Below are 16,118 nucleotides of genomic sequence, written 5' to 3' on the forward strand. Positions count from 1 at the left end.
AACTAAGCCAACCTCAGCGTGAGCTTTGGTTGCAAATGGTATGAACTTTGAACCCTTATTCACTACAGAAGTGATACTTTCTAGCTGTTGAGTTAGCAGCAGCCGCTGTAAACGTGGGCTAGGAAAGGATGGACGACGGATCCAATCTAACACTCAAAGATACTACAACATATCCACTTTACCACCAGTGACATTCCTCCGTGGACAGGAAGATCTGTTGAACAACACAGCCAGCATCTATGACCAACCTACCGAAGCGCAGCTCAGAGTAAATATTTATTGCATTTTCCTTTTCCAAATGGGCGGTAATTTAGAATGCATAAGATTCTGTATTTACGATAGCAGAGCTGTTTCTCTGTTCCTCAGCCTTCTCGCTCTTTCATTCAAGCCAAACCCCCTTTCTTTGTGTAACAAGCCGCCATGCCGGTTTAGCCCACTAGGGCAGATTCTCCTATCATTTCCTTGTAACCATATCCGTTTTGTTATGCATTTCTGTGAATTATTTCGATTCGTAAATAAATAATTTTAAGACAATTGATGTATGGATGACTCATAGTGAAGACTGGGTTCGTGCAGATGACCAACAATTTACGACGTTTGGAATGAGATTGACGTGAGGGAAACAAACACATCATTAAAGGAGACTAATCGATCAGATATTATAATATCTGAAAGTTATATTAGGAAAATTATAACTTTAATCTGAATATTTTCCTTGGTGCCCGGACTTACTAGTTGATTACAGTTACACGATTAATCAGTTTAATCACGTAATAATTATTACAGAGAGTTTACATTTTATTTATTTAGCAGACACTCTTATCCAGAGCAATTTACAGAGGTGAACATACATTTCATAGATTTTTTTGTTTTTGTACTGGCCCCCCAGTGGGAATCAAACACACAACCCTGTCATTGCACACACCATGCTGGCATTGCAAACACCATGCTCTACCAACTGAGCCACAGGGAAGACCTGAGTTACTTGATAAACATGTCTTCTGTTTTAATGATGCCAAAGACACGACAAAGGGAACTCATTTTTCCATCGATGATAGCAAGCTGTCCAGGCCCTGAGGCAGGAAAGCAGCTCCAAACCATGATACTCCCTTCAACATACTTTACAGTTGGGATGAGGTTTTGATGTTGGTGTGCTGTGCCTTTTTACTTCACACACAGTGTTGTGTTTGTTCCAAACAACTCAAATTAGTTTTATCTGTCCACAGAATACACTGCTCAAAAAATAAAGGGAACACTTAAACAACACAATGTAACTCCAAGTCAATCACACTTCTGTGAAATCAAACTGTCCACTTAGGAAGCAACACTGATTGACAATAAATTTCACATGCTGTTGTGCAAATGGAATAGACAACAGGTGGAAATTATAGGCAATTAGCAAGACACCCCAATAAAGGAGTGGTTCTGCAGGTGGTGACCACAGACCACTTCTCAGTTCCTATGCTTCCTGGCTGATGTTTTAGTCACTTTTGAATGCTGGCGGTGCTTTCACTCTAGTGGTAGCATGAGACGGAGTCTACAACCCACACAAGTGGCTCAGGTAGTGCAGCTCATCAAGGATGGCACATCAATGCGAGCTGTGGCAAGAAGGTTTGCTGTGTCTGTCAGCGTAGTGTCCAGAGCATGGAGGCGCTACCAGGAGACAGGCCAGTACATCAGGAAACATGGAGGAGGCCATAGGAGGGCAACAACCCAGCAGCAGGACCGCTACCTCCGCCTTTGTGCAAGGAGGAGCACTGCCAGAACCCTGCAAAATGACCTCCAGCAGGCCACAAATGTGCATGTATCTGCTCAAACGGTCAGAAACAGACTCCATGAGGGTGGTATGAAGGCCCGACATCCACAGTTGGGGGTTGTGCTTACAGCCCAACACCGTGCAGGACGTTTGGCATTTGCCAGAGAACACCAAGATTGGCAAATTCGCCACTGGCGCCCTGTGCTCTTCACAGATGAAAGCAGGTTCACACTGAGCACGTGACAGACGTGACAGAGTCTGGAGACGCCGTGGAGAACGTTCTGCTGCCTGCAACATCCTCCAGCATGACCGGTTTGGCGGTGGGTCAGTCATGGTGTGGGGTGGCATTTCTTTGGGGGGCCGCACAGCCCTCCATGTGCTCGCCAGAGGTAGCCTGACTGCCATTAGGTACCGAGATGAGATCCTCAGACCCCTTGTGAGACCATATGCTGGTGCGGTTGGCCCTGGGTTCCTCCTAATGCAAGACAATGCTAGACCTCATGCGGCTGGAGTGTGTCAACAGTTCCTGCAAGAGGAAGGCATTGATGCTATGGACTGGCCCGCCCGTTCCCCAGACCTGAATCCAATTGAGCACATCTGGGACATCATGTCTCGCTCCATCCACCAACGCCGCGTTGCACCACAGACTGTCCAGGAGTTGGCGGATGCTTTAGTCCATGTCTGGGAGGAGATCCCTCAGGAGACCATCCGCCACCTCATCAGGAGCATGCCCAGGCATTGTAGGGAGGTCATACAGGCACGTGGAGGCCACACACACTACTGAGCCTCATTTTGACTTGTTTTAAGGAAATTACATCAAAGTTGGATCAGCCTGTAGTGTGGTTTTCCACTTTAATTTTGAGTGTGACTCCAAATCCAGACCTCCATGGGTTGATAAATTGGATTTCCATTGATTATTTTTGTGTGATTTTGTTGCCAGCACATTCAACTATGTAAAGAGTACTATGTAAAGAATACTATGTAAAAAGTATTTAATGAGATTATTTCATTCATTCAGATCTAGGATGTGTTATTTTAGTGTTCCCTTAATTTTTTGGAGCAGTGTATTTTGCCAGTAGCGCTGTGGAACATCCAGATGCTCTTCTGCGAACTTCAGACGTGCAGCAATGTTTTTTTGGACAGCAGTGGCTTCTTCTGTGGTGTCCTCCCATGAACATTATTCTTGTTTAGTGTTTTACGTATCATAGACTCGTCAACAGAGATGTTAGCATGTTCCAGGGATTTCTGGAAGTCTTTAGCTGACACTAAGATTCTTCTTAACCTCATTGAGCATTCTGCACTGTGTAGTTGCAGTCATCTTTGCAGGACGGCCACTCATAGGGAGAGTAGCAACAGTGCTGAACTTTCTCCATTTATAAACAATTTGTCTTACCGTAGACTGATGAACATCAAGGCCTTTAGAAATACTTTTGTAACCCTTTCCAGCTTTATGCAAGTCAACAATTCTTATTCTTGGGTTTTCTGAGATCTCTTTTGTTTGAGGCATGGTTCATATCAGGCAATTCTTCTCGTGAATAGCAAACTCGCACAGATGCTGTAATTTCGATAGAGATGCAACAGAAGGACTACAAATTGTCAGACAGGCCACTTCCTGCATGGAATCTTCAGGTTTTTGCCTGCCATATGAGTTCTGTTATACACAGACACCATTCAAACAGTTTTAGAAACTTTAGTGTTTTCTATCCAAATCTACTAATAATATGCATATTCTCGTTTCTGGGCAAGAGTAGTAACCAGTTTAAATCGGGTACGTTTTTTATCCGGCCGTGAAAATACTGCCCCCTAGCCCAGACAGGTTAACCTAGGGGTTCACATACTTTTTCCAACCTACACTGAGTGTTCAAAATATGTATTCAATATAGACAAGAAAAAAAATGGTGTGTTAGTTTCAGTAGACTGTGTTTGTCTGTTGTGACTTAGATGAAGGTCAGATCAAATTTTATGACCAATTTATACAGAAAACCAGAATTCCAAAGGGTTCACGTACTTTTTCTTGCCACTGTATGTCTGAATAAATGCACAATCCTGTGTTCAGTAATTGTGTGTGCCTGTCTGAGAGAGATTTTTATGTGTGTGTGTGTGTGTGTGTGTGTACTTGTATGTTCATCCATGTCATGTCTTACTTTAGCTGCCGTGGCTCACAGTCCACCCCTGGCAGGAGCAACCTGGCAGCTTGTCTCACGTCGTCGCTGTCCACAGAGAAGCTGCGCCTGTGTTCTGTGTGTGCCACCGCCACCCGAATCCACTCCATCAGCGGGGGCAGTAAAAGGAAGGGCCTGAAAGGGGGACACACCATTAGCTCTCACTAGGTAGTCTCCCTTGGCAGACTGGTTGTCTCCCACATTAATAATGTTCCAGCATACACGTCTGCACAGATACAAACATCCGTTTGGTATAGTAGGAAACAGGTCAGAAATGGACATGTAGGAAATCCGCCCAGAGCCTTATCCGTTTGTGCCATGGGATAAACATCCCCACCAGACACAAAATTGGAAGCTAGCCAGATGGATATTTTCAATGAGTATCTATTTCGCAAGTTAGTAGTTTGTTTGCACCATGACAGCTAACATTCTACCACTGACTGGCTGTGGCTATAAATAGCCTAGCTATTTGCGTCCGCATCGGGTCCATGTCTGTCATTGGGTCCGCCTCTTATTTTTCAAAGAGCACAATTCCTGCCCACATTTTAAGCCCTGTCTACCCAAACTTGTAATTTGTTGGGAGAATTGTCTGTGTGAAGAGCACCCTCCCAGGAAGATTTTATATTCCTGCTTCGAAGACCTAGTGTTGTTGCCCTAGGTCTGGGATTTCTGAGACTACTCACTAGGCTGTTCATAACCACAGTGTTACTGTTCAGCATGGACAACTGAGATTTACTTTGGCTTGTCCACCGCTGTGGACCCTGCATTGGCATTGCAAAACCATGCGGACAAAAGTTACAATCTTGATTTTGAACCTGTTAAATCATGATGTATACTGTCTTGATCATAATGTATGCTCAGAGTATGATTTTCATTTGATCACAAATCAAATCAGTATCAAGACCAGTTTCAAGGTTTACACAGACTCCAATTATTCAAGAATTGACTGAATATGCCATTTCCACAGACACATTAATCCAGAGATAAATTGGTACAGAAATGGCTCCTCTATGCTGTTAACCTGTTAGGGCTAGGGGGCAGTATTTACACGGCCGGATAAAAAACGGACCCGATTTAATCTGGTTTCTACTCCTACCCAGTAACTAGAATATGCATATAATTGTTGGCTTTGGATAGAAAATACCCTAAAGCTTCTAAAACTGTTTGAATGGTGTCTGTGAGTATAACAGAACTCATATGGCAGGCAAAAACCTGAGAAGATTCCTTAAAGGAAGGGCCCTCTCTGACAAGATCTTGTTCTTCTTGTCTCTGTTAATTGAAGACTGAGGATCTTTGCTGTAACGTGACACTTCCTATGGCTCCCATAGGCTCTCAGAGCCCGGGAAAAAGCTGAATGATGTCATTCCAGCCCCAGGCTGAAACATATTTGCGCTTTTGGCAAGTGGCCGATAAGAGGATAATGGGCTTAGGCGCGTGCACGAGTCGATCCTACTTTATTTTCTTTCATCTATTTACCTAAACGCAGATTCCCGGTCGGAATATTATCGCTTTTTTACGAGAAAAATGGCATAAAAATTGATTTTAAACAGCGGTTGACATGCTTCGAAGTACGGTAATGGAATATTTAGAAGGTTTTTGTCACGAAATGCGCCGTGTTCGTAACCCTTATTTACCCTTTCGGATAGTGTCTTGAACGCACAAACAAAACGCCGCTGTTTGGATATAACAATGGATTATTTGGGACCAAACCAACATTTGTTATTGAAGTAGAAGTCCTGGGAGTGCATTCTGACGAAGAACACCAAAGGTAATCAAACTTTTCTAATAGTAAATCGGAGTTTGGTGAAGGCTAAACTTGCTGGGTGTCTAAATAGCTAGCCCTGTGATGCCGGGCTATCTACTTAGAATATTGCAAAATGTGCTTTCACCAAAAAGCTATTTTAAAATTGGACATATCGAGTGCATAGAGGAGTTCTGTATCTATAATTCTTAAAATAATTGTTATGCTTTTTGTGAACGTTTATCGTGAGTAATTTAGTAAATTGTTAGTAAATTTGCCGGAAGTTTGCGGGGGGTATGCTAGTTCTGAACGTCACATGCGAATGTAAAAAGCTGGTTTTTGATATAAATATGAACTTGATTGAACAAAACATGCATGTATTGTATAACATAATGTCCTAGTTGTGTCATCTGATGAAGATCAAAGGTTAGTGCTGCATTTAGCTGTCTTCTGGGTTTTTGTGACATTATCTGCTAGCTTGAAAAATGGGTGTCTGATTATTTCTGGCTGGGTACTCTGCTGACATAATCTAATGTTTTGCTTTCGTTGTAAAGCCTTTTTGAAATCGGACAGTGTGGTTAGATTAACGAGAGTCTTGTCTTTAAAATGCTGTAAAATAGTCATATGTTTGAGAAATTGAAGTAATAGCATTTCTAAGGTATTTGAATAACGCGCCACAGGATTCCACTGGCTGTTACGTAGGTGGGACAATTTGGTGCCACCTACCCTAGAGAGGTTAACATTGTGCTTAGTGCTGATGCTGTTACACTTTCTCAGTGTTAGGGAATGTACACTTTAAGTGTTACACCATTTTGTTACGTTACAGCCTTATTCTAAAATATATATATTTTTTGTCTCAATCTACACATAATACCCATAATGATAAAGCAAAAACAGGTTTCGAATTTTTTGCAAATGTATTAAAAATCTAAAACTGAAATATCACATTTACATCAGTATTCAGACCCTTTACTCAGTACTTTGTTGAAGTACCTTCAGCAGCAATTACAGCCTCGAGTCTTCTTGGGTATGACGATGCAAGCTTGGCACACCTGTATTTGGGGAGTTTCCCCCATTCTTCTCTGCAGATCCTCTCAAGCTCTGTCAGGTTGGATGGGGAGCATTGCTGCACAGCTATTTTCAGCTCTCTCCGGAGATGTCTGATCAGGTTCAGCTTTGGCTGAGCCACTCAAGGACATGTCCCGAAGCCACTCCTGTTTTGTCTTGGCTGTGTGCTTAGGGTCATTGTCCTGTTGGAACCCCAGGACATTCTGGACCTAGGCCTCATCGCGGATTACTAATGCCATCAACCAGGTATGCGCCCAGGTAGGACGCCAGGTGGCGCCCCTAGAAGGGGGGATACTGTCACACCCTGATCTTTTTCACCTGTCTTGTGATTGTCTCCACCCCCTTCCAGGTGTCGCCCATCTTCCCCACTATCCCCTGTGTATTTATTCATAAGCGTTAGTAACAGGCTGATTGGTCGCCTATTTGAGCCAGTAAAGTGGGCTTTACCATTCTTTAAAAGCGGAATTACTTTTTCTTCCCTCCAGGCTTGAAGGGAAAACACTTTCTAGTAGGTTTAAATTGAAGATATGGCAAATAATGGATGATATTGCCACCCCTATTATCCTCAGTAAATTTCCATCCAAGTTGTCAGACCCCGCTGGCTTGTCATTGTTGATAGACAATATTGTTTTTTACCTCTTCCACACTGACTTAACGGAATTCAAAATTACAATGCTTGTCTTTCATAATTTGGTCCAATATACTTGGATGTGTACTGTCAGCGTGTCACGTCCTGACCAGTTTAGGTATTATTTGTATTGTAGTTTGGTCAGGACGTGGCAGAGGGTATTTGTTTTGGTTGGTTCGGGGGTGGTTGGTTGTGTTTAGGGTGTGAATTTTTAGTTCTGGGTGTTGGGTATGTTCTAGGTTGTATTTTCTACGTTCTGTCTAGTTTAGTTTTTCTATGTTTAGGTTTGGGTGTGGACTCTCAATTGAAGGGAGGTGTTTCTATTTTCCTCTGATTGAGAGTCTTATATATATATATACACATACATACATATGTTTGGGGTTGTTAATTGTGGGTAGTTGTATTTCGCACTGCTGTTATTATTGTAGCCTGTGAAACTGTCGGTCTGTCGTTCTTTGTTTTCCGTGTTCATGTTTATTTAATAAATTATAATGATGAGCACGCAACCCGCTGTGCCTTGGTCCTCTCTCTCCTACGACAGCCGTTACAGAACTACCCACCAACAATGGACCAAGCAGCGGAGGAGGGAACAATAGGTGGAATATCGTGAGTCATGGACTTGGGAGGAGATTCAGGCCGGAGAGGGCCCATGGAGGAAGTCTGGGGAGGACCGGAATCGCTACTGGGGAACACGGCTGGCGAGGAAGCCGGAGAGGCAACCCCAATAATTTTTTTGGGGGGGGGCACACGGGTAGGTTGGCTGGGTGAGGATTACGTCCCAAGCCAAATCCCCGTGTTTTATTCCAAACAACCATTGACTGGACAGGTCCCGTGCTTTGGGGTGATGGGTGCTGTGACGAGGCCGGGTATTTTCAGGCCGGTATGCGCAGTACCGGCGCCCCGCATGTGCCAGGGGAAAGTGGGCATCCAGCCAGTAGGGGTGATGCCAGTCCTGCGCTCGAGACCGCCAGTGTGCCTCTACGGTCCAGTGTTTCCCGCTACACGCACTAGCCTTGAGGTGTGTGTCTCCAGGCTGGCACGTCCAGTACCAGCACCACGCATCAGGCTTCCAGTGCGCCAGCCCACTCCAACTCGGCCAGTTCCCGCTCCCCACATTAGCCCTGAGGTGCGTGTCTCCAGGCTAGCACGTCCAGTACCAGCACCACGCATCAAGCTTCCAGTGAGTCAGCCCAGTCCAACTCAGCCTGTTCCTGCTCCCCGCACTAGCCCGGAGGTGCGTGTCCCCAGGCTGGTACCTCCACTACCAGCCCCACGCATCAGGCTTCCAGTGCGTCAGACCAGGCCAGAGTGTCCGGCGACAGTGCCTCGCCCAGAGTGTCCGGCACTGGGGAAGACGGCCCACTGTCCGGAACCGGGTGAGTCTGCCCGCGACCCGGAACCAGGTGAGTCTGCCCGCGACCCGGAACCGGGTGAGTCTGCCCGCGACCCGGAACCGGGTGAGTCTGCCCGCGGTCCTGATCAGAAGGAAGTTTACTATAACTGTGATCTATGTGAGTCTGCCTACAGCTCGGAACCAAATGAGTCTGCCTACGGCCCGGAACCGAGTGAATCTGCCTACGGTCCGGAGTCAAGAAAGCCTGCCTACAGTCTGGAGGACAGTAGGCCAGAACCAGAGCCACCTCCAGTATAGGTGAGTTGGGGAGGGGGGGGGGTGTAGCACAGGTGCCGTCGTTGACGGCAGCCACCCTCCCTTACCTCCCTTTAGTTAGGGGTTTATTTTTTTATTTTTTTGTTGAGGTGCATCCGGGGTCTGCACCTTTAGGGGGGGGGGGTACTGTCACATCCTGACCAGTTTAGGTATTATTTGTATTGTAGTTTGGTCAGGATGTGGCAGAGGGTATTTGTTTTGCTTGGTTCGGGGTGGTTGGTTGTGTAATTTGTTAGTTCTGGGTGTTGGGTATGTTCTAGGTTGTATTTTCTAAGTTCTGTCTAGGTTTTATGTTTAGGTTTGGGTGTGGACTCTCAATTGGAGGCAGGTGTTTCTATTTTCCTCTGATTGAGAGTCCTATATATAGGTATGTGTTTGGGGTTGTTAATTGTGGGTAGTTGTATTTCGCACTGCTGCTATTATTGTAGCCTGTGAAACTGTCGGTCTGTCGTTCTGTTTTCTGTGTTCACGTTTATTTAATAAATTATAATGATGAGCACGCAACCCGCTGCGCCTTGGTCCTCTCTCTCCTACGACAGCCGTTACACAGCATTTGTTGCCGGCATGTCATGCCTAAATTTGCTAATCTTGCCAATTAAAAAATAAATAAAGTAGTTGGCAAAATCAGCCGGTTTTGTGATGAATGAGCCATCTGATTCAAGGAATGATGGAGCCGAGTTTGCCTTTTTTCCCAAAATGTAATTGAAGGTGCTTCTTTTTATTCAGTTTAGTCATATGATTTCTCAATTTACAATACATTTACCAACTGGTTGTGCAGCTAGATTTATTTGCCATTCCTTTTTCCTCATCCCTCTCAACAATACAATTTTTCAATTCCTCATCAATCCACAAGGATTTAATAGTTTTTACAGTCATTTTCTTAATGGATGCATGTTTATTAGTAACTGTAATAAGCAATTTCATAAAAGTGCAGCGTCTGTTTGCTCCTCATTACACACCACAGACCAAATATTCTTCACATCAACAACATAGGAATCACTACAAAAGTTATTGTATGACCTCTTATACACTATATTTGGCCCAGCCTTTGGAACTTTGATTTTCCTAGTTATGGCTACATCCGATATATCTGGATACTGCTTTCAAGCTAATATCTGCAGCATTAGTAAAGATGTGATCAATACATGTTGATGATTTCATTCCTGTGCTGTTTAACTACCCTGAGAGGTTGACTGTAACATGAACTAGGTTGCAGGCTCTGGTTACAGTTTGAAGCTTTTTCTTGAGTGTGCAGCTTGATGAAAGCCAGTCAATATTTAAATGACCCAGAAAATATACCTCTGTTGATATCACATACATCAAGCATTTCACACATGTTATCCAGATACTGACTGTTAGAACTTAGTGGTCTATAGCAGCTTCCCACAAGAATGGGCTTTAGATGAGGCAGATGAGCCTGTAGCCATATTACTTCAACAGTATTTAACATGAGATTCTCTAAGCTTTACAGGAATGTGGTTCTTCTGATAGGTTCTCCCATCTCCACAGAGGAATTCTGGAGCTCTGTCAGAGTGACCATCAGGTTCTTGGTTACCTCCCTGACCAAGGCCCTTCTCCCCTGATTGCTCAGTTTGGGCAGGCGGACAGCTTTTGGGAGAGTCTTGATGGTTCCAAACTTCTTCCATTTAAGAATGATAGAAGCCACTGTTTTCTAAGGGACCTTCAATGCTGCAGATTTTTTTTGCTACCCTTCCCCAGCTCTATACCTCGACACAATCCTGTCTCGGAGCTCTACAGATGATTCCTTGGTTTTTGCTCTGACATGCACAGCCAACTGTGGGACCTTATATAGAGGGGCAGCAGGTAGCCTAGTGGTTAGAGCGTTGGCCTTGTAACCAAAAGGTTGCAAGATCTAATCCCCCAGCTGACAAGGTAAAAATCTGTCATTCTGCCCCTGAACAAGGCTGTTCCTTGGCCATCATTGAAAATAGCTGGACTCCAATCTACTTGTAGAAACATCTTAAGGATGGTAAATGGAAACAGGACACACCTGAGCTCAGTTTTGAGTCTCATAGCATAAGGTCTGAATACTTATGTAAATAAGGCATTTCATATTTATTTTTTTAGCAAATATATCTAAAAACCTGATTTTTGCTTTGTCGTTATGGGGTATTGTGTGTAGATTGAAGATAAATACATTTTATCAATTTTAGAATAAGACTAACGTAACAAAATGTGGAAAAGGGAAGGGGTCTGAATATTTTCAGAATGCACTGTAGTTTGCACCAATATAACCTCATAGTAGTTTTAACCCTTACGCCAAGAGGTTTGTATCTTTTGATGAGGTTAAGGATATTAAAATATTACTTACAACTAGTGACGGTGAAACGAAGCTTCCTGAAGCATTGAGCATTTCCAGCCAATTGTGTCAAGTAGGTTCATTACTTGAGGCTTTGATCAACAGATTGTACACTAGTGGCACCTTATCGTCAAAATAATTAGAACAGCCAAATTATTGAAGATGATGTCTCATCGCAGGGTAGCCTTTTTGTCTTCTACCAAACCAATCACATTCTTCTGATATAGTGATACAAGCATCAGCACATTGCTTTGAAGTAAACTGCTTAGCGATTTTGACACATGCCTCAGAGCTCTACTATCACAATTCATTAACATCAGTACTCTATGTCTCATGCTCTTAAATACTGTAAGCATTTACAGTGCTTTGCAAAAGCATTCATCCCCCTTGGTGTTTTTCCTATTTTGTTGCATTAAAACATGTAATTTAAATACATTTTTGGGGGGGATTTCATGTCATGGACATACACAAAATAGTCCAAATTGGTGAAGGGAAATTTAAAAAATACGGAAAAGTGATGCGTGCATATGTATTCACCCCCTTTGCTATGAAGTCACATAATTAGTTAAAGTCCACCTCTGTGCAATCTAAGTGTCACATGATCTCAGTATATATACACACCTGTTCTGAAAGGCCCCAGAGTCTGCAACACCACCATGCAAGGGCACCACCAAGCAAGCGGCAGCATGAAGATCAAGGAGCTTATCCAAACAGGTCAGGGACAAAGTTGTGGAGAAGTACAGATCAGTGTTGAGTTATAAAAAAATATCTGAAACTTTGAACATCCCACAGAGCACCAATAAATCCATTATTTAAAAAAAGTAAGAATATGACACAACAACAAACCTGCCAAGAGAGAACCGCCAACCAAAACTCATGGACCAGGCAAGGAAGGCATTAATCAGAGAGGCAACAAAGAGACTAAAGATAACCCTGAAGGAGCTGCAAAGCTCCACAACAGAGATTGGAGTATCTGTCTATAGGACCACTAAGCCGTATACTCCACAGAGCTGGCATTTACGGAAGAGGGGCCAGAAAAAAGCCATGCTTAAAGAAAAAGTAAACACATTTGGTGTTCGCCAAACAGCATGTGGGAGACTCCCCAAACATATCCTGTTGGGGACACCCCTTCCCGTTCTTATCCCAGTAACGGGATTGCTTGACAAGATAAATGGCGCGAAATTCAAAACAGCAAAAATCTAATAATTTCAATTTCTCAAACAATCAACTATTTTACACCATTTGAAAGATAAACATCTCCTTAATCCAACCACATTGTCCGATTTCAAAGAGGTTTTACGGCGAAAGCATAAAGTTAGATTATGTTAGGAGAGTACATAGACAAAATTACACAGCCATTTTCAATGCAAGGACAGGCGTCACCAAAAGCTGAAAACCAGCTAAAATGATGCACTAACCTTTGACAATCTTCATCAGATGACACTCCTAGGACATTATGTTAGAACAAAAAATGCATGTATTGTCTATCGAGTTCATATTTATATCCAAAAACAGCATTTTACATTGACGCGTGACGTTCAGAAATTCTCTCCCCCAAAACTACCGGTGAATTTACAAAAATACTCATATATAAATGTTATAAATGTTATAAATGTTGATAAAATATTAAACTGCTATTCAAAGAATTATAGATTAACATCTCCTGAATGCAACCGCATTGACAGATTTCAAAATAACTTTACTGGGAAAGCACACTTTGCAATAATCTGAGTACTGCGCTCAGAAAAATACACTAGGCAATACAGAGAGCCGCCATTTTGGAGTCATCTAAATGCATAAATAACGTTAGAAATATTCACTTACCTTTAATAATCTTCATCAGAAGGCACTTCCAGGAATCCCAGGTCCACAACAAATGTTGTTTTGTTCGATTAAGTTAATAATTTATGTCCAAATAACGCCATGTTGTTAGCGCGTTCAGTAAGCTACTCAGGACGCGCGAGGATGGACGCGCGAGGATGTCAAACATGTCAAACGTGGTATAGCATCAATCTTTAAGTCCATTTTAATGTGAAATTTCAGTAACATTTCAACCGGACCTCCTGTGTCTTGAAAAACATTTTGGAACAGAGGTTCCTCCCTCATGAACGCGCACCAATGAAATTATGTCATTCCCTGAGTTACCAACTTCCCAGCCTTCTCCATTCGGTCTCTGTTCATCATAGACGCCTCTAACAACTTTCTAAAGACTGTTGACATCTAGTGGAAGCCTTAGGAAGTGCAAAATGAATCCTTTGTCACTGTGTGTTCCATTCGCAATGACTTGAAAATAGTACAGCCACAAGATTTTCATTTCCTGCTTGTATTTTTCTCAGGTTTTTGCCTGCCATATAAGTTCTGTTATACTTAGACACCATTCAAACAGTTTTAGAAACTTCAGACATTTCACATTCTTAAAATAACGTGGTGATCCTAACTGACCTAAGACAGGGCATTTTTACTAGGATTAAATGTCAGGAATTGTGAAAAACTGAGTTTAAATGTATTTGGCTAAGGTGTATGTAAACTTCTGACTTCAACTGTATATAGCCTCGCTACTGTTGTAGCCTCGGTACTGTTATTTTTCAGTATTTTTACTGTTGTTTTTATTTCTTTACTTACCTATTGTTTACCTAATACCTTTATTTGTATTTTGTATTATAGAAATTGCACTGTTGGTTAGAGCCTGTAAGTAAGCATTTCACTTGTTGTATAGGGCGCACGTTACAAACTTTGATTTGATGAACAATAGTAAAAGGATTTAGAGCACCTTCAATAAAATGTAGGAAAAAAAAGCAAACTCACCTCCCTTTTTTACCTTTATTTAGCTATGCAGATCAGTTAAGAACACATTTTTATTTACAATGACAGCCTACCCCAGACAAACCTGGACGACGCTGGGCCAATTGTGCACCGCCTTATGGGATGTGATACAGCCTGGATTTGAACCAGGGACTGTAGTGATGCCTCTTGCACCCATTGAATCAGATGCTTCATTTATCATAAAACATAAAACTGACTGATATTGCTAACTACTTTAACCTGTTGAGGACCTGATCCAGGTGTTGGGATTTATTGTCAAGAGACCATGGCGGGAAATTCAAAACTGCAAGAATCTAATAATTAATAATTTCAATATCTCAAACAATCAACTATTTTTCACCATTTAACCTGTTATGGTATAGGGGGCAGTATTTTCACGGCTGGATAAAAAAATGTACCCGATTTAATCTGGTTACTAATACTACCCAGTAACTAGAATATGCATATACTTATTATATATGGATAGAAAACACCCTAAAGTTTCTAAAACTGTTTGAATGGTGTCTGTGAGTATAACAGAATTCATTTGGCAGGCAAAACCCTGAGACAGATTCTGACAGGAAGTGGATACCTGATGTGTTGAATTGACTTTAAGCCTATGCCATTGAAAAACAAAGGGGCTGAGGAATGTTTTGGCACTTCCTATTGCTTCCACTAGATGTCACCAGCCTTTACAAAGTGTTTTGAGTCTTATACTGTGAGATCTGACCGAACAAGAGCCTTGGAACGGTGATGGCCCATTAGACACCTGGCGTGCGAGTTCATGTTGGGTACTCTCGTTCCAATACGGTTTAAAAGAGAACGCAATCGTCCGCCTTGAATTTTATTCATGTTCTGGTTAAAAAAGGCACTAATGATTTATGCGATACAACGTTTGACATGTTTGAACGAACGTAAATATATTTTTTCCGTTCGTGAAGTGAAGTCCGGCTGGCTTAGATCATGTGCTAACAACACGGAGCTTTTTGGACATAAATGATGAGCTTTTTTGAACAAAACTACATTCGTTATGGACCTGGGATTCCTGGAAGTGACATCTGATGAAGACAATCAAAAGGTAATGGTTTATTTACATAGTATTTTCGATTTTAGATCTCTCCAACATGGCGGTTAGTCTGTATCGCAAAGCGTATTTTTCTGGGCACAGTGCTCAGATTATTGCAAAGTGTGATTTCCCAGTAAGGTTATTTTTAAATCTGGCAAGTCGATTGCGTTCAAGAGATGTAAATCTATAATTCTTTGAATGACAATATAATATTTTACCAATGTTTTCTAATATTAATTAATTATTTTGTTGTCATGACTTGACTGCCGGTTATTGGAGGGAAACGATTTCCTGAACATCAAAGCCATAGTAAAACGCTGTTTTTGGATATAAATATGAACTTGATAGAACTAAAAATGCATGCATTGTCTAACATAATGTCCTAGGAGTGTCATCTGATGGAGATTGTAAAAGTTTAGTGCATAATTTTAGCTGATTTTATGGTTTTGGTGACACCTGTCTTTGAATTGACAATACATTACACACAGCTATTGTCAATGTACTCTCCTAACATAACCTAACTTTATGCTTTCGCCGTAAAACCTTTTTGAAATCGGACAACGTGGTTAGATTAAGGAGATGTTTAAGTCCACTTAAAGGAGTTTAAGTCCACTATGGATTCTAAACGAGGCTATGTAAGGGCAGAGATTACATTTTTATTTGATCAGCACCAGTTACGGTGAGTGAGCATTTTTTATTTATTGCATGATTCTGTTTTTAAAGCTAACAATAGTTCTCATTTCAATGTTTCTATGCTAATCTCACAAATAAAGTTAACATGCTAAATAACTTGCTAGCAAGCTACTTGGTGGTGGTTAGATACCTAGCTAACGTTAGCTAGCAAGGTAGCTTGTAAACTTCATTTCAATAGAAGATTTTTAATCATACAGTGGTTGCTCAACTAAA

The 16,118-nt window shown here is 42.0% G+C and overlaps 1 protein-coding gene across 1 annotated transcript in view; it reads right to left on the reverse strand.

Annotated features, from left to right (window-relative positions):
• LOC115198634 (ankyrin repeat and BTB/POZ domain-containing protein BTBD11-A) overlaps positions 1-16,118 on the reverse strand; it is a 210,690-nt gene that overhangs the window by 93,576 nt on the left and 100,996 nt on the right. The window contains exon 4 of the mRNA XM_029760716.1: positions 3,901-4,053. Within this exon, the coding sequence (XP_029616576.1) occupies positions 3,901-4,053 (153 nt within the window). The remainder of the gene's footprint in view (positions 1-3,900; positions 4,054-16,118) is intronic.

This window comes from Salmo trutta, chromosome 8 (assembly GCF_901001165.1).
Source record: "Salmo trutta chromosome 8, fSalTru1.1, whole genome shotgun sequence".
NCBI classification, from domain to species: domain Eukaryota; kingdom Metazoa; phylum Chordata; class Actinopteri; order Salmoniformes; family Salmonidae; genus Salmo; species Salmo trutta.